Source organism: Balaenoptera acutorostrata, chromosome X (genome assembly GCF_949987535.1).
Source record: "Balaenoptera acutorostrata chromosome X, mBalAcu1.1, whole genome shotgun sequence".
Taxonomy (NCBI): domain Eukaryota; kingdom Metazoa; phylum Chordata; class Mammalia; order Artiodactyla; family Balaenopteridae; genus Balaenoptera; species Balaenoptera acutorostrata.
The window spans coordinates 74,953,436-74,979,869 of record NC_080085.1 but is presented as its reverse complement, the minus strand read 5'-3'; the positions used below and the strand labels follow the sequence as shown (position 1 = coordinate 74,979,869).

At 35.2% G+C, this 26,434-nt stretch overlaps 1 protein-coding gene across 1 annotated transcript in view; it reads right to left on the bottom strand.

The window, feature by feature from the left end:
• Nucleotides 1-26,434, bottom strand: part of DACH2 (dachshund family transcription factor 2) — a 648,107-nt gene that overhangs the window by 7,813 nt on the left and 613,860 nt on the right. Inside the window, exons 8-11 of the mRNA XM_057539119.1 lie at nucleotides 19,790-19,938; nucleotides 19,517-19,664; nucleotides 5,193-5,339; nucleotides 3,234-3,299 (exon numbers count right to left, since the gene is read on the bottom strand). Coding sequence (XP_057395102.1) covers nucleotides 3,234-3,299; nucleotides 5,193-5,339; nucleotides 19,517-19,664; nucleotides 19,790-19,938 — 510 coding nt within the window. The remainder of the gene's footprint in view (nucleotides 1-3,233; nucleotides 3,300-5,192; nucleotides 5,340-19,516; nucleotides 19,665-19,789; nucleotides 19,939-26,434) is intronic.

The following is a 26,434-nucleotide window of genomic DNA, read 5'->3' as shown; positions in this document are numbered from 1 at the left end:
TTATGTGAAATGGAGATTGGTTGATAACATGGTTGATGTGCTGTCTTGTGGGCCCCCAACTGAGTTATGGGAATCTGTGTGGGAGGATATTAGTGTATATCCTTCACTGCCAGCAATAGTGGACACCGCTATCAGAGTGGGTGTGTATTCATTTTTTAATCACCTTAAAATATACAGGAGGAGTTGCTATCATAGACTGCTAAAATATAAGGGATACAGAGACCCTTTTATCAGAAAGTGGTCTATGCATGATACCTTGTCTGTCAAACATTCAAAGCATAAAAGACATAAAATAACTAACCTGAAGAGATTTAGAATACATGTAAGAATCCTAGTACATGGGCAGTTTGTGGAAATTATCATAAAACTATATATGAGTTTATTTATTTTTTAGTTATTTTACTATTTATTTACTTATTTGGCCGCACCACGTGGCATGTGGGATCTTTGTTCCCCGACCAGGGATCAAACCTGCACCCATTGCATTGGAAACACGGAGTCTTAACCACTGGACCTCCAGCGAAGGCTCCTATATATGACTTTATTACTTCTAATGATGGCCAAGCAACATTCTTCCAAGTCCTCTTAAGGAAATGTCACAAAGCGACTAATTGAATTTCAGAGAAAGAGCACTAAGAGAATGACAGATTTCTATCCAGCAGAGCTATTGACAATAGGAAAATAATTCACTGATGCTGGAATTGTTTGTTGTGATGAAGATGAGTTGTGGAAATGGCATTGGATTGGCATGCATGAATTGAACCTCACAAATAATGCTGGGAAATAATCTTCCAAGTTAAGAAATGGGTAATTGAGGGAAGTGAAAAAGATGAAAACAGTATCAAAATATGTCACAAAAGAAAGGAACAATAGCACACAAGAGCAAAATTATTAGGCAGAATGGAAAAACAATGGTTAAGCTTGCCTTTTGTTTTCCAAGCATTATACATTTTCTCTAGTTCATAGGTACATATAAAAGTAATCTTTCAATTCTGAACATCTTAAACAAAAAGTAATATTATTGAGATTTTTTGGTAATTATTTGAATTGATTGATTTGATGAATTATATTTAATTCTGATAATATTTTCAGGCACCTATTCCCCTGGCTAATAGAATAAATTGGTTTTGCTCATAAAATAATTTCTTTTAGATATTATATTGTGATTCTACTCTCATATTAATACAAGGCATTTACTCTAGTTTTTCATAAATTGATGATAGGAACTTTATCATTTAACATGCTTAAATGCTGTGCTAAGAGATGTGAGAATGTATACTTTTTCATTTTTACCACTTTTATCAAGAATACTATTTAACATAACCTAAAAGGCAGACATTTAGTAAGAATTATTAACCCACCGTACTTTACCATATATTGAAAATATTAACCACAAATGCTAGACAATTTGATTTGTAATTTGAAAAATATATATAAAAGTTAATCCCCTTGCTTTAAAATATGTTCCATCTCAATCCTTTTAAAGGTACAGCTAATTCTCTCCTGTTTACCCAGTAAAAACTAGGAGAGCTTATTAAAAGCATGCTCACTGAAAACAAATATTAAATGTGTCCTCTCCTAATCACAAATTAATATGCAAAAGCCATTCTTTGCAGACTCCATTAAAATAAAAAACTGAGCCAAATAGCGAATCTAGCTTTTCCTTATATCACCTAACTGACCTTCCACGGATGTTATCTGTTGTTTGTTGGATGGAAATGAAGCAGCTTTAGGACAGTTCAAAAATTTATATTTATCTCAGAGTTAGGAAAGATGTTACTACTGTGAACTAAAAGAATTATATATATATATATATATATATATATATATATATATATATATATATATAACAAACAGCAATAAATTGGGAGTATAGGATTAAAGGATAATCAAGGATAATTAAAGGATAATAAAGATACAACCCAGTGATGGTTTACCTCTTACAGTTACAAAGCTGACCTTACATCCCACGAAGAAAGGTCCAATCAAGCTCAATGCTCCTTAAAGACTGGGTCTATATGTGTGTGTCACAGATTCAGAAGGGGTCAAATGCTTCAGACTTGTGTAACCCTACCTTAGCTCTATGGTGGCAACCACAACTAGTGGGGCTTTATTTATATGTTTCACTGTGGTGTACTGATTGGATAAACACTGAGTCCCATCCAAATTGGCTTTGCTCACACAGACAGAGCCTTTAAGTTGAGGGAAGAAAGCAGGTAAGCAAAAGAGGGATAAGAAACAGCAAAAGCTTTATTGAGTGAGCTAAACATGCATGCTTTCACAAAAGTTAATGCATTAATTAGGTCTATCCAGCTGCAGCAGAATCAGGCATTACCAGAAGATCCATGATCTCTAACACTCCTGGTTTTGCAAAGATGATGTGCAAAACTACATGAGTCAGGATTTCTAAATTTTCTGAAGTTGCCACACAAAATGGTGACCCACAGATGAACCCACATGGATCTTTTGGTCACATCCAGTTCTGTTGCCTTCATAGATATCCAGTCATTACACCGTGGAAAGGCGCTGATTAGTTAAACACCCAGCAGGCAACCTTTCTACGGCTGTCTTCCTTTTTGAAAGTTAGGAAATCGTTTTCTCATGGAGATGCCTTTTCTTTTTTATTAGAGTGAGACATGAATGTGAAAATAAATGTAATCTGCATACAGAGGGCTAGAAAACTGCATTAGAAAGACACTGAAAAACTCCAGTGGTCAAATTCAATTTTTATTTTTAGCTGTCTTTGCGCTCCAATGAGACTCTATATTGATTTGTTTTCCCTATTTTCTTACTACTAAATACTTTTAAAAATATTATAAAGGATCTAAACAGTTGTGGGAATCCTGCAAATTATGTATTACAAGTCCTGCTCTTATTTTCATATTTAGTCGGTTTTGAAAAGTATCTAAAAAGCATATTATTTTATACTTCTGAAAGGTAAATTATATTCACATTTTGCATTTTTAGAATATGCCTTACATATAAATGTACATCCTTTTAACAGATAAACATACAAGAAATTTGCTCACATTGTGTATGTAAAATTATTAGTCCCTAAATACATAGTCTCAATAAACACTGCAAACTTTTTCCTCTATCATGAAGTAAGAAAAGTTAAACTTATTTATTTATTTTCCTTATATGAAAAGTATCAACATAGGAGCTTATCCCCTTCCCACTCCCAGGGGTCACATATTAAGCAGTTACAGAAAGAAGTACACTGTTTACTGTACCTTGCATAGCAGTACTATCATGAGGAGTTCCACTGTTTTCTATTTCAATATCTGGAATCCCAGTATCTGAAAGAAGTGACATTCAATATTAAGGTACATTTCTATTTTTCCTGATTCAATTTAAAGTGAAAACTCTGTTCACCAGTGCTTTGGTCCTATAGATAACATGAGACTTTGGGTGGCATTTTGTTTTTGTTTTTTGTATGTCTATATGTTTTTAATGGTAGGAGGGAGAATTATAAACCATAGCTGAATTTTACAATTGGACATATATTTCCAGATATATAGTAAATATTTCTTTATTCATTTTACACTCTAGAGATAAAACTCGGGAAAATAATCTGTCCATAAAACCCCCTCAGACTATCAGGTAACATGCCCTGACTGTGGAATTAAAAAAAATTGAATATAATTCCATAAGTAGAAGTGCCCCATTCTTATGGTATATTTTCCGTTTGTAAAATGTGATAGATGATGAGATTATCTCTATGCTAAATGCACATGAACACCAAAACACAGGCTATGATTTGTGGTCTTTATTTAGTACTGGTCCTAGGGACCAAGAGATACATGAATTGTTTCAAAAAAAGTTGAGAAAAAGAAACAAAGAGTTGGGATTTTTATTTTCAATTTTAAATATGAAATGTGATTATCTAAAAGTTATTCATATACATGAAGCATAGCTTAATATGGCCATTTCTATATATATATATATATATATATACACATTTGCTCAGACACCCTTGGGTAATGTGATAACAGACGCCCATATATCATCCATCAAGGATTGATGTGAGAAAGAAATGATTTGAATACAAGTTACCCATCATGCTGTAGAAACAGCTGCTTTTCCTTTATAACAGAGAACACTGGAGCTAGAGTGGAATTCACATATGGGTGGATTTCAAATACGTAAAAAGAAAAATGACAAACCTCCTCAGAATTACATGTTCAGAGCCTCAAATAATTAGAGTGCATAGAATATTGGCCCCATTGCTGGCTCCCACTGTCTAAGATGTTCCTCAGTATGAGATATTGATGTATTATTATTTATCTTCTCTCTTCTGCGTCTCAATGAGGCATGGCTGTCATAAGCTAATAATCTACCTCTGTATTTCTATCGATTGTGAGGACAATGATCCAAGACAGTCACAGTAAAAAAGGAACTGAACTTTTGGAAAGGTAAAAATACGATTGAACATTGTACAGTATTCTCTATTCATTCTTAGTATGGGACACTTGAAGCAACCCCCTTTTAGTTCATGTGTGTGTCATATTAGGTATGGAGTATGTGTATGCTTGTGTATAATATTCTTAGGCTAATCCCTGTTATGCACACATATCAGTTAGATATACCAGCTGTTAATGTGCTATGAAAGAAAAACTTGAATAGCCTATGAAATGAAATTACGTTGTGGGGTTTCATAATTTAAAATGGAATCAGAAAAGTTTGGAATTAAGAGATTTCATGACAGAAGCACCTCTTCTCACAGGAGCTCCAGGAATTTACTTAGAACATTCATTTTCAACCAGGCACTCTTTAAGCCCTCATCACTGATGCAATCTGCATTAAAGGAACCAGCATTCTAAAGTTCATTAAAATAAGGTACACCAAACATCAGCATATTTTAACACGAATGGACCTAAAACACTTACATTTTAAGTGCAGGGAAGTTATCAATATTACTTCTTCTGCAAAAAGCAGCAGGATTTCCTGTTCCTAGACTATTTATATCTCCCAGAATAGGGCTTATTTTGACAGATTTAATTAATGAACTAAAGAACTTGGCCTCAAATTGATTTTTTAATTACTGTATTCCTGGACAAAGCTTCTCCCTCCCTCCCTCCTTCCCTCCTTCCTTTCCTTCTCCCCCTCTCCCTCTCCCCTTCTCCCTCCCCGGCTCTCTCCCTCTCTCTGCTTTGTGTACCTTGAGTGTGAAGGTGCAATACAGACATTACCTTTCAACATCCTCAATCCACTGTCACTAGTAGTGGCTTGCTTAAGTGCTTGCTCCACTTGCTCCCTTCGCTTTGATTCAAATTCCAAGGCTTCTTGTAGTTTTCTCTTTGCTTTTTTCTCCTTCTTCAGGCGCTTTTGCATGGTAGCTAAAATATGGAAAGGGAAATAGTTTGCAAAGGCTTAGTCATTGAAATCAGGTTGCCGGTTTTGATGAATTATAAACCATAGATACAGATTCAGAGAGATATATAAATGTATAAGTCAACATAAGATTAGCTTCTTTTGATTCCAATTATAATTAGACTCAACCAAAGATTATTCAATTATGCAACCAACTTATTTTTGCTTTCACATCTCCAGTAAGTATGCTCTATAATACACATGTATTTGTATGGTGGTGGTAGTAGTGGTGGAAGATTCTTTTCTACTTTGACTACAGGAATTTAGTGATAGCATGAAATATTTTATAAATTGATTAAGAAAAATATTCATATTATTCATCAGGTTATTCCTATACATATTTCAAAACACAGAAAATCTAAAGATATTTATTGAGTTTCAAAACATGGTATGTCTTTAAACACACCCGAACACATTCTATGAGGCCACCATCACCCTGATACCAAAACGGGACAAAGATGTCACAAAAAAGAAACAGGTCAATATCGCTGATGAACATAGATGTAAAAAATCCTCAACAAAATACTAGCAAACAGAATCCAACAGCACATTAAAAGGATCATACACCATGATCAAGTGGAGTTTATTCCAGGAATGCAAGAATTCTTCAATATATGGAAATCAATCAATGTGATACTAACAGATTGAAGGATAAAAACCATATGATAATCTCAATAGATGCAGAAAAACTTTTGACAAAATTCAACACCCATTTATGATAAAAACTCTCCAGAAAGTGGGCATAGAGGGAACCTACCTCAACATAATAAAAGCCATATATGACAAACCCACAGCCAACTTCATTCTCATTGGTGAAAAACTGAAAGCACTTCCTCTAAGATCAGGAACAACACAAGGGTACTTACTCCACCACTATTATTCAACATAGTTTTGGAAGTTTTACCCACGGCAATCAGAGAAGGAAAAGAAATAAAAGGAATCCAAACTGGGAAAGAAGAAGTAAAACTGTCACTCTTTGCAGATGACATGATACTATGCATAGAAAATCCTGAAGATGCTACCAGAAAACTACTAGAGCTAATCAATGAATTTAGTAAAGTAGCAGGATACAAAATTAATGCACAGAAATCTCTTGCATTCCTATATACTAACAATGAAAAATCAGAAATAGAAATTAAGGAAATATTCCCATTTACCATTGCAATACAAAGAATAGAATACCTAGGAATAAACCTACCTAAGGAGTCAAAAGACCTGTATGCAGAAAACTGTACAACACTGATGAAAGAAATCAAGGACAATACAAACAGATGAAGAGATATACCATGCTCTTGGATTGGAAGAATCAACACTGTGAAAATGACTATAGTACTGAAAGCAATCTACAGACTCAATGCAATCCATATCAAATTACCAATGGTATTTTCACAGAACTAGAACAAAAAATCTCACAATTTGTATGGAAACACAAAAGACCCTGAAGAGCCAATGGAGCTGGAGGAATCAGGCTCCCTGACTTCAGACTATATGACAAAGCTACAGTAATCAAAACAGTATGGTACTGGCACAAAAACAGAAATATAGATCAATGGAAAAGGATAGAAAGCCCAGAGATAAACCCACACACATATGGTCACCTTATCTTTGATAAAAGAGGCAAGAATATACAATGGAGGAATGACAGCCTCTTCAATAAGTGGTGCTGAGAAAACTGGACAGCTACATGTAAAAGAATGAAATTAAAACACTTCCTAACACCATACACAAAAATAAACTCAAAGTGGATTGAAGACCTAAATGTAAGTCCAAACACTATCAAACTCTTCGAGGAAAACATAAGCAGAACACTCTATGACATAAGTCACAGCAAGATCCTTTCTGGCCCACCTCCTAGAGTAAGGGACAAAAATAAACAAATGGGACCTAATGAAACTTAAAAGCTTTTGCACAGCAAAGGAAAGAATAAATAAGATGAAAAGACAACTCTCAGAATGGGAGAAAATATTTGCAAATGAAGCAACTGACAATGGATTAATCTCCAAAATAAACAAGCAGCTCATTCAGCTCAATATTGAGAAAACAAACAACCCAATCGAAAATGGGTGGAAGACCTAAACAGACATTTCTCCAAAGAAGACATATGGATTGCCAACAAACACATGACAATATACTCAACATCACTAATTATTAGAGAAATGCAAATCAAAACCACAATGAGGTATCCCCTCACACGAGTCAGAATGGTCATCATCAAAAAATCTACAAACAATAAATGCTGGAGAGGGTATGGAGAAAAGGGAACACTTCTGCAACGTTGGTGGGAATGTAAATTGATACAGCCACTATGGACAACAGTATGGAGGTTCCTTAAAAAACTAAAAATAGAATTACCATGTGACCCAGCAATCCCATTCCTGGGCATATACCCTGAGAAAACCATAATTCAAAAAGACACATGTACCACAATGTTCATCGCAGTGCTATTTACAATAGCCAGGACAAGGCAGCAACCTAAATGCCCATCGACAGACGAATGGATAAAGAAAATGTGACACATGTATACAATGGAATATTACTCTGCCATAAAATGGAACGAAATTGAGTTATTTGTAATGAGGTGGATGGACGTAGAGTCTGTCATACAGAATGAGGTAAGTCAGAAAAAGAAAAACAAATACCATATGCTAACGTATATATATGGAATCTAAAAAAACAGTACTGATGAACCTAGTGGCAGGGCAGGAATAAAGACACAGATGTAGGCAATATACTTGAGGACACAGGGGGAGAAGTGGAAGCTGGGATGGAGTAAGAGAGTAGAACTGACATATATACACTACCAAATGTAAAATGGATGGGTAGTGGGAAGCTGCTGCATAGAACAGGGAGATCAGCTCACTGCTTTGTGATGACCTAGAGGGGTGGGATAGGGAGGGTGGGAGGGAGGCTCAAGAGGGAGGGGATATGGGGATATATATATACATATAGCTGATTCACTTTGTTGTACAGCAGAAACTAACACAACATTGTAAAGCATTTATACTCCAATAAAGATGAAAATAAAAAAGATGTATGGAAGAAAAAGAAAAAAAACATTGTATGTCTTTTAAAACTTACAGTGTCAAGGGTCTATTTCTTTGAGATGTTACCAGTTTTTAGGGCAAATATCTATCTCTTTAAATATATGCACATATCATCAGACTCTGTCTCTCTCCATATATTTATATTTGAATCTATCTCTACATTTTAAAGAGAATAACTTTCAGCAATGATTATGTTAAGCAATCTGTAAAGGCACAACAACATTTCTTTCATAAACAGAAAAGGTAAAGAAGAGGTAAAAACAATTATAACTCAACTCTCAAGGCCTTATGTCTTAACTAGAAACTTTAAGTGCCCTAATGTATGATTGTTACTGTTCTCTGAAACCTTGAAATCTGTGATAATTTCTCAAACAGAATTACTGGGCTCCAGCAATATATTGGTTCACTGCAGGGTTCTAAGCAGACCGACCTTCACATTCTTCCTAAATCAGTTGTAAAAATTTAAGATATTGATATTAGGACAATAGAAAAATATTCAAGGAACATTAAACAAAATTATAAATTATATGACATTTAAAAATCTTAAAATTATTCAAATACAATTAAAATATTTTGATTGCACTAAAGTGAATATGATGCTAATTTGAGTTTCAGTTGTATTTATCTCACAGTTCAATGTCTTTTCACATAAATGACCTTCAGCAACTTAAAGAGAGTCATTTACTCATCTAAATTTATGTTCATTTAGACAAAAATTCAGAGGACTAAGGTAATAACAAGATGGAAATCTTGGAATAAAGACACCGAGAATGTATGGTTTCTGTTATTTTTGGTAAAAGACTATTAAATAAGGTTAAGCATAAAAAGATTTTACTATCATAATTATACTTAATTATCATCATTCAAATAAAGCACTTAGTAAATTATTTAAATCAAAAACATAGATTTATTCAAATTAATGTATAGCAATGTCCTTGATAAGACAAAATTTTGCTTCTAGTAAAATTATTTATTCAAAAATATTCCATATGTTGATTCCCTTGAAATTTATGATTCCATATATTATAAACAATGCCACAGAATATTACAATAAAAATTATATAAAAATAATAACTATAATTTATTTAGGACCTACCATGTACTGAACATTTTTCTAGGACTATATCTCATTTAAAACTTACAACAACTCAGCAAGGAAGATATTGTTATCTCCATTTTATAGATGAGGAAATTGAGTCCTTGAGAGGTCAAGAAATTTATTCAAGATCCCAGAACTAGTAGTTCTCATAGCTTGAGGGCCAAAGATCATATGGGTAGTTGTTTCAAAGCCTGGGGACCGTATAGTTGGTCAAGAACCAAGACAGATGAGCTCCAAGCTCTCTTGTAGCTCTATCATTCTTTGATTCTAAGTGTTTAAGCTGCAAAGAATATTATAACATATGTTTAATTCAAGTAACACATTCTGGCTAGGAAAAAAAAGGTAGTTAGAAGGAATGTATAAGTGTGAAACAATGTTTTCTTTAAAAAAAGATACTCATAGGGATTCTTACTATATATATAGTTTTATATATATACAGTTTACTATAAACATATATATAGTTTTACATATGTTCTTTATATATGTTGCTACTATTTTTTCTGTAAACTTGGGGAGATATTACTTTTTAACTACAATATCAATTTTCTCCATTTTTCTTTTCAATCATATGACTTTAGATAAAGAGCTCACCCTTTGTCCTAAAAAGTAGGTTTACTGGGTATGAGATATTTAGGCAACTAGAAAGGAATTTAAGTGATCATGCAGTCAACTATTGTAATAGATGATGATGCTGAGATTCATAGAGATGAAGCAGATAGTTTCTCTAAATCAATGAGGATAACAGAGTAGTTTCTTTTCATTATGCTAGTCATAAGATGTAAAATGTTAAAAACAGTGCTTAGCACATAGCAGACAATTGATAAGCATTAGCTAGTGATGGTAGTAGTAGTAGTAGTAGTAGTGATGGTAGTAGTAGTAGTGACAGTAATGACAGTAGTAGTAATGATGATAGAATATTAGTAATGGTATTATTATTATATCATAAAAATTGCTAAATTTATTAAATAATAAATGCTTCATAGTAAATCTGATAATAGATAAAATATTACATCTACAATGTCTAAGACTTTTTAAAAGACAATAGATATGATACCAATTATAAAGACAGACCTGAAGACTCTGTAAGAAGTTAGTAAATAGAAATCAGTATCAGTACATCCCTAAAAGTTAGAAGACAATTTTACTATAGGTAGTAGATTTTCCTAAGTCAATTTGTGAATGTTATTATATTTAACATATTTGGTACTTTAGTATAAATAATTTCCCTACTAAACAAATGTGCTTTTATGATTCCTAATCATAATAATATATATTGCATCCCAAATATCAGAAATAAACTAATTTCTCCAAACTTTAAAAAGACAATTTAGCTTTTGTTTAGTAGTATTTAATGACTTTGGCAAGATAAGAAGAGGTTTAATTCTTTTTAAATGTAATGACTAAATTTCCATTTTGAACTGAACTAATAATTCTTAGGTCTTAAGGAAAATATACAGTAAAATTTCAATTTATTGATGCAAATTTCAGAATATAATATGCTATACTGGAATAGTATAAAGTTAGTGGATTTCACTCGACTGGAGTAATTCTTCCTAGTTTAGGGAGGCATTATCTGGGTTGTGAATTTTCTCTCCCTTTTTGCCTCTCATTCCCACTCTTTAACTCTTTTAATTGACTTTTGCTTTGTGATCATTCTATAGAAGAATAAGCAAAGAAGAGAAAGAAGCTGAAAAGCACAATAGTCATTTTTGCTGCTGTTTTGTATTTTATGGTAAATATAAGGAAGAGGTGAAAATTATTGGTTAAGGTTTTGAATTTTCTCTGGTTTTGAAACGAGCTAGTCTCATTATCCACATCTATAGATTATCAAATGCCTACCCATTGTTAGAAAGTTATTTCTATTTCTCTAAAATATTTTCCATTCTCTCACTTTTTTCTTCGTCCATACTTATGCTACCCTATTCAGCCCTCATCACCATGGCCTAGATGAGGGCAATCCCCTTTTACATAGTTTCCTTGTTTGTAGTCTTACTCCAATTCCCGTCTAATCTATTTCCAACACCGGTCTATCTGATTGAAAGCAGACTAGATCACTCTGCTGCTTATCTTTTAATACTTCCCATAACCTACAGGACAAAGTCTAAGCTAATCTTTTACATGATTAAAAATGGCCTTTATGGGTGGACCTTCAAGATGGTGGAAGAGTAAGATGTGGAGATCACCTTCCTCCCCCAAAATACATGAGAAATACATGTACATGTGCAAGAAATCCTACAGAACACCTACTGAATGCTGACAGAAGACCTCAGACTTCCCAAAAGGCAAGAAACTCCCCACGTACCTGGGTAGGGCAAAAGAAAAAAGAAAAAACAGAGACAAAAGAATAAAGATGGGACTTGCACCACTGTGAGGGACCTGTGAAGGAGGAAAAGGTTCCACACACTAGGAAGCCCCTTCACTGGCAGAGAAGAGGGGTGGCGGGGGGGAAGCTTCGGAGCCACAGAGGAGAGCGCAGCAAGAGGTGTGCAGAGGGCAAAGCGGAGAGTTTCCTGCACAGAAGATTGTGCCAACCAGCACTCACCAGCCTGAGAGGCTTTTCTGCTCACCTGCCGGCCGGGATGGGTGGGAGCTGGGAGCTGAGGCTCGGGCTTCAGAGTTCAGATCCCAGGGAGAGGACTGCAGATGGCTGTGTGAACAGAGCCTGAAGGGGGCTAGTGTGCCACAGCTAGCCAGGAGGGAGTCCTGGAAAAAGTCTGGAACTGCCTAAGAGGGAAGAGACCTTTGTTTCGGGGTGCGCGAGGAGAGGGGATTCAGAGCATTGCCTAAACAAGCTCCAGAGATGGGCCCGAGTCGCGGCTATCAGCATGGACAACAGAGATGAGCATGAAACGCTAAGGCTGCTGCTGCAGCCACCAAGAAGGCTGTGTGCAAGCACAGGTCACCCTCCACACCACCCCTCCCAGGAGCCTGTGCATCCTGCCACTGCCAGGGTCCCGTGATCCAAGGACAACTTCCCCGGGAGAACACACGGTGTGCCTCAGGCTGTTGCAACATCACACTGGCCTCTGCCACTGTAGGCTTGCCCCACATTACATACCCCTCCCTCTGCCTGGCCTGAGTGAACCAGAGCTCCCTAATCAGCTGCTCCTTTAAAATCATCCTTTCTGAGCAAAAAACAGACGCCCTCAGGTGACCGACACACAGAGGCGGGGTCAAATCCAAACCTGAACCCCAGGAGCTGTGTGAACAAAGAAGAAAAGGGAAATCTATCCCAGCAGCCTCAGGAGCAGTGGATTAAATCTCCACAATCAACTTGATGTACCCTGCATCTGTGGAATACCTGAACAGAGAATGAATCATCCCAAAATTTAGGCAGTGGACTTTGGGAGCAATGATATATATATTGTTTTCCTTTTTCTCTTTTTGTGAGTGTGTATGTACATGCTTCTTTGGGTGATTTTGTCTGTAGAGCTTTGCATTTACCATTTGTCCTAGAGATCTGTCTGTCCGGTTTTTTGTTTGTTTGTTTTATTTTGTTTTTAGTATAGTTTTTAGTGCTTTTTTTATCATTTGTGGATTTGCTTTTTGGTTTGACTGTTCCTTTCTTCTTATTTTTTTCTCTTTTTATTTTTTTATTTTATTTTACTTTTTTCTTTCTTTCTTTCTTTTTTCCTAACTTTTCTTCTGAGCCATGTGGCTGACAGGGTCTTGGTGCTCTGGGCGCAAAGGGAGAGCCAAGTTCAAGACATATGTCCACCAGAGACCTCCTACCTCCACATAATATCAAACAGCAAAAGCTCTCCCAGAGATCTCCATCTCAATGCTAAGACCCAGCTCCACTCAATAACAAGCAAGCTACAGTGCTAGACACCCTATGCCAAACAACTAGCAAGACAGGAACGCAACCCCACCTATTAGCAGAGGCTGCCTAAAATCAAAATAAGGACACAGACACGCCAAAACACACCACCGGACGCAGTCCTGCCCACCAGAAAGACAAGATCCAGCCTCATCCACAAGAAAACAGGCACTAGGCCCCTCCACCAGGAAGCCTACACAACCCACTCAACCAACCTTAGCCACTGGGAGCAGACACCAAAAACAATTGGAACTACAAACCTGCGGCTTATGAAAAGGAGACCTCAAACACAGTAAGTTAAGCAAGATGAGAAGACATAGAAACACACAGCAGATGAAGGAGTGAGGTAAAAACCCACCAGACCAAACAAATGAAGAGGAAATAGGCAGTCTCCTTGAAAAAGATTCAGAGTAATGATAGTAAAGATGATCAAAAGTCGTGGAAAAAGAATGGAGAAAATAAAAGAAACGTTTAACAAGGACCTAGAAGAGCTAAAGAGCAAACAATGATGAACAACACAATAAATGAAATTAAAAATTCTCTAGAAGAAATCAATAGCAGAAGAATTGAGGCAGAAGAACGGATACACAACCTGTAAGATAAAATATTGGAAATAACTACTGCAGAGCAGAATAAATAAAAAAGAAATGAAAAGAATTGAAGACTGTCTCAGAGACATCTGGGACAATGTTAAATGCACCAACATTTGAATTACATGGGTCCCAGAAGAAGAAGAGAAAAAGAAAGGGACTGAGAAAATATTTGAAGAGATTATAGATGAAAACTTCCCTAATATGGAAAGGAAATAGACGATCAAGTCCAGGAAGCACAGAGAGTCTCATACAGGATAAATCCAAGGAGAAACATGCCAAGAAACATATTAATCAAACTATCAAAAATTAAATACAAGGAAAAAATATAAAAAGCAGCAAGGGATAAACAACCAATAACACACAAGGGAATCCCCATAAGGTTAACAGCTGATCTTTCATCAGAAACTCTGCAAGCCAAAAGGGAGTGGAAGGAAATATTTAAAGTGATGAAAGGAAAAAACCTACAACCAAGATTACTCTACCCAGCAAGTATCATATTCAGATTTGACAGAGAAATTAAAACATTTACAGACAAGCAAAAGCTAAGAGAATTCAGCACTATGAAACCATCTTTACAACAAATGCTAAAGGAACTTCTCTAGGCAGGAAACACAAGAGAAGGAAAAGACCTACAATAACAAACCCCAAACAATTAAGAAAATGGTAATAGGAACATACATATCAAGAATTACCTTAAATGTAAATGGATTAAATGCTCTAACCAAAAGACATAGACTGTCTGAATGGATACAAAAGCAAGACCCATATATATGCTGTCTACAAGAGACCCACTTCAGACCTAGGGACACATACAGACTGAAAGGGAGGGGATGGAAAAATATATTCCATGCAAATGGAAATCAAAGGAAAGCTGGAGTAGCAATTCTCATATCAGACAAATAAAATTTAAAATAAAGACTATTACAAGAGACAAAGAAGGACACTACAAAATGGTCAAGGGATCAGTCAAAGAAGAAGATATAACAATTGTAAATATTTATGCACCCAACAAAGGAGCACCTCGATACATAAGGAAAATGCTAACAGCCATTAAAGGGGAAATAGACAGTAACACAGTCATAGTAGGGAACTTTAACACCCCACTTTCACCAATGGAAAGATCATACAAATGAAAATAAATAAGGAAACGAAAGCTTTAAATTATACATAAAAGAAGATGGACTTAATTGATATTTATAGGACAGTCCAACCAAAAACAACAGAATACACTTTCTTCTCATGTGCTCATGGAACATTCTCCAGCAGAGATCATATCTTGGGTCACAAATCATGCCTTGGTAAATTTAAGAAAATTGAAATCATATCCAGTATCTTTTCTGACTGCAATGCTATGAGACTAGATATCAATTACAGGAAAAAATCTGTAAAAAATACAAACACATGGAGGCTAAACAATACACGACTTAATAACCAAGAGATCAGTGAAGAAATCAATTAGGAAATCAAAAAATACCTAGAAACAAATGACAATGAAAACACTATGACACATAACCTATGGGAGGTAGCAAAAGCAGTTCTAAGAGGGAAGTTTATAGTAATACAATCCTACCCTCAAGAAACAAGAAACATCTGAAAGAAAACACCTAACCTTACACTTAAAACAATTAGAGAAAGAAGATCAAAAAATCTCCAAACGTAGCAGAAGGAAAGAAATCATAAAGAGCAGACCAGAAATAAATGAAAAAGAAATGAAAGAAACATTAGCAAAGATCAATAAAACTAAAAGCTGGTTCTTTGAGAAGAAAAAAAAAATGATAAACCATTAGCCAGACTCATCAAGAAAAAAAGGGAGAATAACTCAAATCAATAGAATTAGAAATGAAAAAGGAGAAGTAAAAACTGACACTGCAGAAATACAAAGGTTCATGAGAGATTACTACAAGCAACTCTATGCCAATAAAATGGACAACCTGGAAGAAATGGACACATTCTTAGAAATGCACAACCTTCCGAGACTGAACATGGAAGAAATAGAAAATATAAACAGACCAATCACAAGCACTGAAATTGAGACTGTGATAAAAATCTTCCAACAAAAAAAAAGCCCAGGACCAGATGGCTTCACAGGCGAACTCTATCAAACATTTAGAGAAGAGCTAACACCTATCCTTCTCAAACTCTTCCAAAATATAGCAGAGGGAAGAACACTCCCAAACTCATTCTATGAGGCCACCATCACCGTGACACCAAAACCAGACAAAGATGTCTCAAAGAAAGAAAACTACAGGCCAATATAACTGATGAACATAGATGCAAAAATCCTCAACAAAATACTAGCAAATAGAATCCAACAGCACATTAAAAGGATCATACATAATGATCAAGTGGGGTTTATCCCAGGAATGCAAGGATTCTTCAATATACACACATCAATCAATGTGATACACCATAGTAACAAATTGAAGGATAAAAACCACATGATCATCTCAATAGATGCAGAAAAAGCTTTCAAAAAAATTCAACACCAATTTATGATAAAAACCCTCCAGAAAGTAGACATGGAGGGAACTTACCTCAACATAATAAAGGCCATAGGTGACAAACCCACAGTCAACATCATTCTAAGTGGTGAAAATCTGAAACCATTCCCACTAAGATCAGGAACAAGACAAGGTTGCCCACTCTTACCACCATTATTCAACATACTTTTTGAAGATTTAGCCTCAGCAATCAGAGAAGAAAAAGAGATAAAAGGAATCCAAATCGGAAAAGAAGAAGTAAAGCTGTCACTGTTTGCAGATGACATGATACTATACATAGAGAATCCTAAAGACGCTACCCGAAAACTACTAGAGCTAATCAGTGAATTTGGTAAAGTAGCAGGATACAAAATTAATGCACAGAAATCTCTTGCACTCCTATATACTAATGATGAAAACTCTGAAAGAGAAATTAAGGAAACGCTCCCATTTAATACTGCAACAAAAAGAATAAAATACCTATGAATAAACCTACCTAAGGAGACAAAAACCTATATGCAGAAAACTATAAGACACTGATGCAAGAAATTAAAGATGATACAAACTGATGGAGTGATATACCATGTTCTTGTATTGGAAGAATCAACATTGTAAAAATGTGTATACTACCCAAACCAATCTACAGATTCAATGCAATCCCTGTCAAGCTACTAATGGCATTTTTTACAGAACTAGAACAAAAAATTTCACAATTTGTGTGGAAATACAAAAGACCCCGAATAGCCAAAGCAATCTTGAGAAAAAAACTGGCACTGGAGAAATCAGGCTCCCGGACTTCAGACTATACTACAAAGCTACAGTAATCAAGACCTTATGGTACTGGCACAAAAACAGAAATATAGACCAATGGAACAGGATAGAAAGCCAGACATAAATCCACGCACATATGGTCACCTTATTTTTGATAAAGGAGGCAAGAATATACAATGGAGAAAAGAGAGCCTCTTCAATAAGTGGTCCTGGGAAAACTGGACAGCTAGATGTAAAAGAGTGAAATTAGAACACTCCCTAACACCATACATAAAAAGAAACTCAAAGTGGATTAAAGACCTAAATGTAAGACCAGACACTGTAAAACTCTTTGAGGAAAACATAGGCAGAACACTCTATGACATAAATCACAGCAAGATCCTTTTTGACCCACCCCCAAGAGGAACGGAAATAAACACAAAAATAAACAAATGAGACCTAACGAAACTTCCAAGCTTTTGCACAGCAAAGGAAACCATAAACAAGATGAAAAGACAACCCTCAGAATGGAGAAGATATTTGCAAATGATGCAACTGACAAAGGATTAATCTCCAAAATTTACAAGCAGCTCATGCAGCTCAATATGAGAAAAACAAACAACCCAATCCAAAAATGGGCAAAAGACCTAAATAGACATTTATCCAAAGATATACAGTTTGCCAACAAACACATGAAAGGATGCTCAGCATCACTAATCATTAGAGAAATGCAACTCAAAACTACAATGAGGTATCACCTCACATCAGTCAGCATGGCCATCATCAAAAAGTCTACAAACAATAAATGCTGGAGAGGGTGTGAAGAAAAGGGAACCCTCTTGCACTGTTGGTGGGAATGTAACTTGATACAGCCACTATGGAGAACAGTATGGAAGTTCCTTAAAGTACTAAAAATAGACCTACCATACCACCCAGCAATCCCACTACTGGGCATATACACTGAGAAAACCATAATTTAAAGAGTCATGTACCACAATGTTCATTGCAGCTCTATTTACAATAGCCAGGACATGGAAGCAACCTAAGTGTCCATTGACAGATGAATGGAAAAAGAAGATGTGGCACATATATACAATGGAATATTACTCTGCCATAAAAAGAAACAAAATTGAGTTACTTGTAGTGAGGTGGATGGACCTAGACTCTGTCAAACAGAGTGAAGTAAGTCAGAAAGAGAAAAACAAATACCATATGCTAACACACATATATGGAATCTAAAAAAAAAAAAAGGTCCTGAAGAACCCAGGTGCAGGACTGGAATACAGACGCAGACGTAGAGAATGGACTTGAGGACATGGGGAGGGGGAAGGGTAAGCTGGGACGAAGTGAGAGAGTGGCACTGACTTATATATACTACCAAAAGTAAAATAGGTAGCTAGTGGGAAGCAGCTGCATAGCACAAGGAGATCAGCTTTGTTCTTAGTGACCACCTAGAGAGGTGGGATAGGCAGGGTGGGAGAAGACACAAGAGGGAGGAGATATGGGGATATATGTATATGTATAGCTTATTCACTTTGTTATAAACATAACTAACAAACACACCATTGTTAAGCAATTATTCTCCAATAAAGATGTTAAAAAAGAAAATGGCCTTTATAATTTAGCCTCTACTTTCGTTATGCATTATCTCCCAACATTCACTTCATAAAACTCAAAGTCATGGTATTAATACACTGTATATATTTGCCCATGTTTGAAGCTTCTTGCCTCCATGCCTATGTTCATTGTTCTATAATGACCAGATCACTCAGTTACTCTTATGCTTTTCTTGGCTTACTGTTTCTTCAAGACTCAGGTTCAAGTGTCAGCATCAGAAAACCTTCTTCGACCATCAATTCCCCACACCACCAAGCTGAGCTAACTACCCCCTCTCTATATAAACATATATGATGTACATCTTTGTTCTTTCCACTTTGTCTTATAATTAGCTGGTTGGTTGTGCTAGTCCTCTGAAATGTAAATCTTTCAAGGACAGGGACTGAGTTTTATCTTCTAACCCCAGAATCGAACATTGTTCTTGGCAAAGAGTAAGCATTTAATACATAAGGAATTGTTAGAATATATATATATATATCCAGGAGTATTTTGTGAAATTGTGAGAGAACTAAGAATATTCATGTTTCCAAAAATGAAGTGTAGATCTTGCTCATTATGTTTAATTACAAAGAGAAATAGTGTAAACATCTTACCTTGTGGATTGCACACAGTATTTGATTCTTAACTTGTCATTTGTTTTCAGCAGTTCCTGGCTATCCCTGAGAATATTTCTATTACTACTGAAAATATCTCCAACACAATCTTTACTTATTCACTTATATTGAACTTGTTAAACTTACTTCTACTTTGAAGCTCAACTGCGAGTTGTCTTTCAAGGTTTTCTCTAATTTCTCTCTCTCTGTAGAGCTCCATTCGCAGTTCCTTTTTTTCTTGTTGAATCTGCTTCTCTTGGATGTGAGCATTATCCAAAGCCACTTTCAGTAGACCCTGTCAAAGTACAGCAAATGACATGCAGTTCATCTTATCTGTTTTAATTTCTCAAATATGAAATAATTTATGTAGGTGCTAATGTCTTGTATTACATTTATTTTGTTTATAGAAATATTGTTGACCTGAATGTTGGTCAACAGAGTCTCCACAGAGGACAGACTATCAGCAAAAATGAATGGTCCAGGGAATCCAGGAGGCAATGCCTGCCCAGGAGTCAGTTGGATCTTGTCCAGGGGTGACTTCATCATTGGAATTTGAACGGGTACCTCTTCTGCAAGAAACAAAATTAGTATCAGAAGGTTCATAAACTAACAGCTCAAAATTTTCACTATGTTTCCTTCATCTCTATAAAGATTTTGGTTCTAAAGCTAAATGATGGAAAACTCATAACTGGAAGTCATACCTATTTCCCAGCTGCCTCTCATTTCTCAAATAAATGTTTCAGTAAAGAATCAGTGAAAATGAATCAACATTTGCTGCTAATTGGCATAAAATTTGGAGAAACAAATTTGACATGCTTATTAATATCTATAAATTAAGTAATCAGATCACTTCCTGGTAAAACACTAATTGCTTTTTAGTTTTTCTCTTTAAATCTATCTATCTATATCTATCATCTCCATATTTTAACACCTTTATTGAAGTATAATTTACATATAATAAAATTCATCTATTTTAATTGTATGCATCGATGAGTTTTAGTAAATTTACAGAATCGTACAACCATTACCAAAAATCTATTTTAGAACACCTCAATCACCCCCAAAATACCCCTCATGCCCATTTACAATTAATCTCCTTTCCCATTCCCAGCTCCTGGCAACCACTAATCTCCTTTTTATCTCTATGGGATTGCCTTTTCTGGATATTTACATAAATAGAATCATATCGTAAGTGATCTTTTGTGTTTGTCTTCTTTCACTTAGCATAATGTTTTTGACGTTCATCCATGTTGTGGCATGTATCAGTGTTTTTTTTTCCTTTTTATTGCTGAAAAGTTTTCTATTGCATGGATACATGACTGTCTGTTTAATCATTCACTAGTTGGGCATCTGGGTTGTTTCCAGTGTTACCTTTTATTTTGAAGAATATTTCTTATGAAAAAAATAACCACCTATGTGTAAAACCACAAAGTGTATATTTTCTCCCCTTATATATTTATATTAACTTCCCCCACACACTAATTACTTTAATGAGATTCCCTCTTAGCTTCATATGAAGAGACACCAATAGAATTTTTGTCTAATAAGATATTTCAGATTTGTTTTGCACAGATACATCTAATTACAAAAGGAATCTCCTCTTACTTTGAGACGCTAACTACTTGGCCATATACTTGAATTCTGGTTGAAAATCTCTGTGAGATGTATGAACCAGATAGCAAAGTTTCCTCTGCAATTAAGAATTGGGGCTTTTTTGATATATGTAAAAATAAACTGCTACAGAGGTAATCTTGGAATGTAGCCAAATAAAACCTGGCATTCTTAACTGGCTTCAATAGCAGTGCACAATGAGTTGATCACAGCACCTCAAACAAAATTATTCTACTCACCAGTAACTGAGCACAAGTAACGTTTGAAAATATGTATCTCTCTGGTCATAAAAATTTTCAGTGACCCCATACACTTTGAGACTCATTCAGGAAAAAGTTAAGCTTGAATCTAGACCTAACCAATTTCCACATGGTTTGAAAACAAAAATCTAGCTATTGGTTCTGGTCTTTGTAGGGATAGGAATATGGATTTGTCATACAGTTAGAACTCATTTTTCAATTGCAAGCAGCCTATATATTTAGTGAGCAGAGTCTTGAACCCTATTGATTTCACAGTCATCATGGTTTGCTGTGGGATTTTTTGTGTGGGAAGCTGTGGCATACAATTGCGGGAACTTCTGTGGGATCACCTAATGGGATAGCATTATCTCTGAATAAAATACTCTTGATATAGATCACCTTTACAATTTCTAATTTTCTAAAACCTATAGGGATAAAAATGCTAACGATTATTTTAGAAATCAACAGTTTCACATTATTTGAATCCAAAATGTATTTGTTTATCAGTTTTAAAGAATTCAATAGTATGCAAAAAATAGCCTGCTAATTTTCTTTTAGCACAGGAAACTATAATGAACATATTCCCAGGAATTGTTTTTTAGTAAAACTTACAAATAATATTTTGATCATAAATGCCTGATGCATGCATTTTATACAACTTGCTTGTAAAATTAACCCTAACCTCTTATAGAACATTTCTTCCTTCTTTCCTTCCTTTCCTTCCTTCCTTCCTTCCTTCCTTCCTTCCTTCCTTCCTTCCTTCCTCCCTTCCTCCCTCCCTCCCTCCCTTCCTTCTTTGTCAGTAGTAGTTTTGGAAGAGGCAAAGTATTCCAGAGGGAGTGAGCACATGTTCTGTGATCTATTTCAAGTACAAGGTTTGAACATTGGAAATATCTCATTAAAATATAAATTCTAAAATATGTCTTAGGTAGCAGCTCTAATGTCTCTAAGGGATATTTCTCAACAGCTAACGAAGCAATATTATGCTTTATTTGTGTTACTTGAAGTACGTATTTAGCTAATATTTTGTCTTCTGCACATGAGTGCATTAGGTGGATAGGTAGAATGACTTCATTATGATCTATCAATATTAATAATAATTGGGGAGGTTCAACATCTTTATATTGATGTTTATAAATTTTAGAGATGAATTTATGTAGCCTGGAAGATCTATTTTTACAAAATAAACCACCACAAAGTTAGAACATTGACTTCCTGCTGATTCTGAGATAATATAATGTTTCTCCTGAATAAATATTTTGCATCAGGGGAGACTTCTTAAAATTATGGATTCTTTGTCATGTATCACTCTACACACACATGTAACCTCAGTGATCAGGGTATTCTACAAACAAAATACCTGAAAACAAAAGCAATATGTTAGGTATGCATAAAACAAATTAGAACTACCTTAAAATCATCAGAAGTCTTCTATTTGGAGACAAATGAAATGCCATTAAATTGGTTGAAAGTAAAATTACTATTGACTATGAAGACAGTTTGTATGGTCTATGGTTTGTAATGTTGCTGTATAGAAGATTGAAGTTTCAAAATAGTATTACTCTTCTTTAAAGAGATAGACACAGCTGAATTAGGTGTTGCTTGCTGCAGTGAGGATCAAATGCAAAAAGAATCGTATTTCATCAGACCTAGTCAACACCAGGAAAATAAATAGAAATATAAGAGGTGTGCAGGCAATGATTCATTTTGATAATCTGGCCCAAGAGAGACACATAGAGACAGCACACAGATCTAAGCTTCTACTAAAAGACAAATAGGACACAGAAGGTGGGAATTGGGATGACAGTGTAGCAGAGGTCACATCGATTTTCAGCAGCAGTTTTCACACGGATGAGATAACCCTGGACTCTATTTGGCCCATTGTTCATATCTTACCTGTCCCACAAGCAATAAATTTCCTAGTCCTGGAAAAGGGCAGTAAAGAAGAATATTTCTACTTATGACTTCTTACGATTAAGTTTCTGTGCAAACCAAACATGCTTTTCCAGACCAAGGTCACATTGTATGTTAAGGTCCATAATAGCCAAAAACTAGTCGAAGTGTATTATGTTTGGTGTATATGAGTGGAAACTGTCAAACCATTCATTATTGTTTTTTTTCTGATCTAAATCACATGCTACAAAAATGAATGATAAATGCATTAGAAATCTATTTCAATCTTGTAATAAGTTTTCACATCTGAATGGCACCTACATTTTCCTCAGAGTTTGAATAGATGCACTGTTATGTAGGGATTTATTAGGTAGGATTGGGAAATCCTAATTGGCAATGAAATAAAATATAAGCAAGTACTAGAAATATAGATTGTCAGTGAAATAAGAGCATCTCTTTGTAATCCAGGGAAAAAGGGTTTTGACGGAGCATTTTGATTTAAAAAGCTAGTGTTCAAAATGTATATATTAAAATATTTATCAACACATATGAAGCAATGGTATAACCTAAAAGATAAAGATAGGACAACTGCTATCTAGCTGAGGGTATGAGCAACCTCTTAATTTATTGAAGCAAATTGGAGACTGCTTTTATTGAACTTGTTTGTTAAACCTGCCATACTTTGTAAGAGCACTTGGAAATCCATCTAGAGAATAAGCTTTTAATTTTAAGTTCTTACCTAGGGCCCAGATGAATAGATGCAAAAGATGACAAGTATATTTGTAGAAAAAAAAAAGATAAACCATATGGTAAATGCTCAGGATGGAAAAGTCCCCCTAAAAATTAAAGTCAAGGATGCTGGAACCTTTCTGTATGACTCTAGTGCTTGTTTTCCCACCTTTTCTTTGGGTTAAGTCTTTCCTCTTTCCCCTGGGCTTTGAGGATTGTGATACAGGAATGGAAATTGAACACAGCAGACTCACTCAGCAGTGGAAAGATACAGCCACCTACCAGGTCATCAGTTTTCATTCTTTAACAAATAAATTATATTTAATTATTTGATTTAAGAGCTTTCCCTTAAATAAAGCTGGCCCAGGGGACTCTCTTTTTTTGTTGTCATTAGTATTACATTCAGCACAAGCAAGACACCTGCTTCCCTCTTCCAAAATGAGGAACAATAACAACAAAATGACCAACTGCTGTGAAATGATCTGACCTGCATGAATATGAGGAAGTGTTCATGGTCTGAGTTGAACAATGACTCAAGTGTTGCCATCATCAAATTTGGAAAAGAAAAACTAGATCCCCAAATTGGCTAAATTTATTAAATCAGAACATCTCAGAGCCTTTAAAATGTTAATTCTAAATATTAACATATGTTACATGTTAAATTAGATAGCTGAGAGCATAGTGACAAAGAGTATAAGATGTTGGAGTCTGATTGCCTATGTTTGCAACCCTGCTCTATGATTTGCTAGCCCCTGGAAAAGTTCCTTAATCTTTCTGTGCCTCAAGTTACTCATTTGTAAAGTTAGGATAATAATAATAATACCTATCTTATAGGGTTGTTATAAAGATTAATAAGCTAAAATTTGTAAAGTTACTCAAAGTAAATGCAATATAAATGTTTGTTAAATAAATTGTTAATTGAAAATTTCCAGGAGTGGAAGAGAACATAGTAACATATTTGACCATCTAAGCATCCACTAACACCTCATGAAAGACATGTTGGAAAGATCCTCTTCTAGGTAATAACTGGATGAGCCTGGCTTCACCCTAAATTAGGCCAATGTTACTTTCTCAGTTATCAAAGGTCTGAGGAGTCTTCCTAAGTCAAGGTCAGTAGTTCTCAACTGTGGGCAATTTTGCTGCCCAGAGGACATTTGGCAGCAGATGGAGACATTTTTGACTGTCAAAACTGAGGAGGTAGGGGTGTGTGCTACTGGCATCTAATGGTAGAGGCCAGGGATGCCCTGCCCTCTGCCTCCATCCCCACCAAAGAATTATCTGGTCCAAACGTCAATACTGGTTGAGAACTGCTGTTTCAAAATTACATAGGAAAATCTCAATGAATGAACAGTTCACTAGATCTCCCTTTCTGTACTAAACTTCTTCTAGAGAGTTAATATGCTTAATAAGACAATAAGGTCAAATCAGTGATGTAGAATGAACACAGTACTTTACAAGGTATGTTTTAGAGTTCTTGTGCATTTAATTTCAGGTTCCTGACTTCAGTTCTTTGCTCAAATATCACCTTATTAGTGAAACTTACACCAAACATCTTATTTAAAACTGCAGCCTGCACCCTTATTTCCATCCCCTTAACATGAATTTTTCTATAAAATTTATCACCATTTAATATACAATATAACTTATTTATTCACTATTTTTGTTACATTTCATTTTACTACAATATACTCTCCATGAAAGTGGGGACTTTTCCTGTTTTTTATTTCCCATTGCTATCTTCTCGGCATTTAGAATAGTAACTGTCTAGGGTCTACAACAATTGTAATGATTTTAGGTATGTACCAATAATCTTAAAGTGTGAGGTAAGATTCCTGATTATCAGACTGATTCCACTTTTTTCTTTCTATTCCAAAAAGGTAAAATTATATATATACATGAATATATAATTTTAAGTTTTTTTACAAATATGTGGTGAAAGGAAGGAAGAAAGAGGGGATCGAGGTAAAGAGTTTCTTATCAACTCTCAGCCTTTCCAATAAAATAAATGATTACTATAGTCTACAGATATTGTGATAAACTAAAATATTACAATTTTGAAAAATAGTTGATATAGTTATTAAAGGATGACTATTGTATATTTATTTAACCTGTCTGCATATCATAGTCCTTTGAGGACTAAAGATAGTAAAAGTATAAATCTTTCTGGCCCATACACATACTTTCCTATCATCTTTGAGATGATGTATTATTGCATCAAAGATAAAGCAAACTTGACTAATTTTTTTTGAAGTACATCTGTATTTTCTAGAGCTTAGAAATAGAAAAAGGCTGGGGACTTGGAATAGAAAGAAGTTTCATACAGAGACTAGAATTTCATCTAAAAACTGCAAGACAGACAAGAATTTCTAATATAAACAACAAAACAGCACCAGAGGCATGTACAAGTCCCTTCTCCAGAAAACAAGCCTGGCTACCTCTGTGAAAAAGGCTGCAGAGAGAAGAGCATTAAATGAGTGAGACGTTAGTATGTAAGAGTTTACATTAGAAATTGGCAAACAGGAGGCAGGAGTGGGCATAGAGGTAAAGTGGGAAGGAAGCTGATGTTTTAAAGAGATGTGTTTAGGAAAAATGG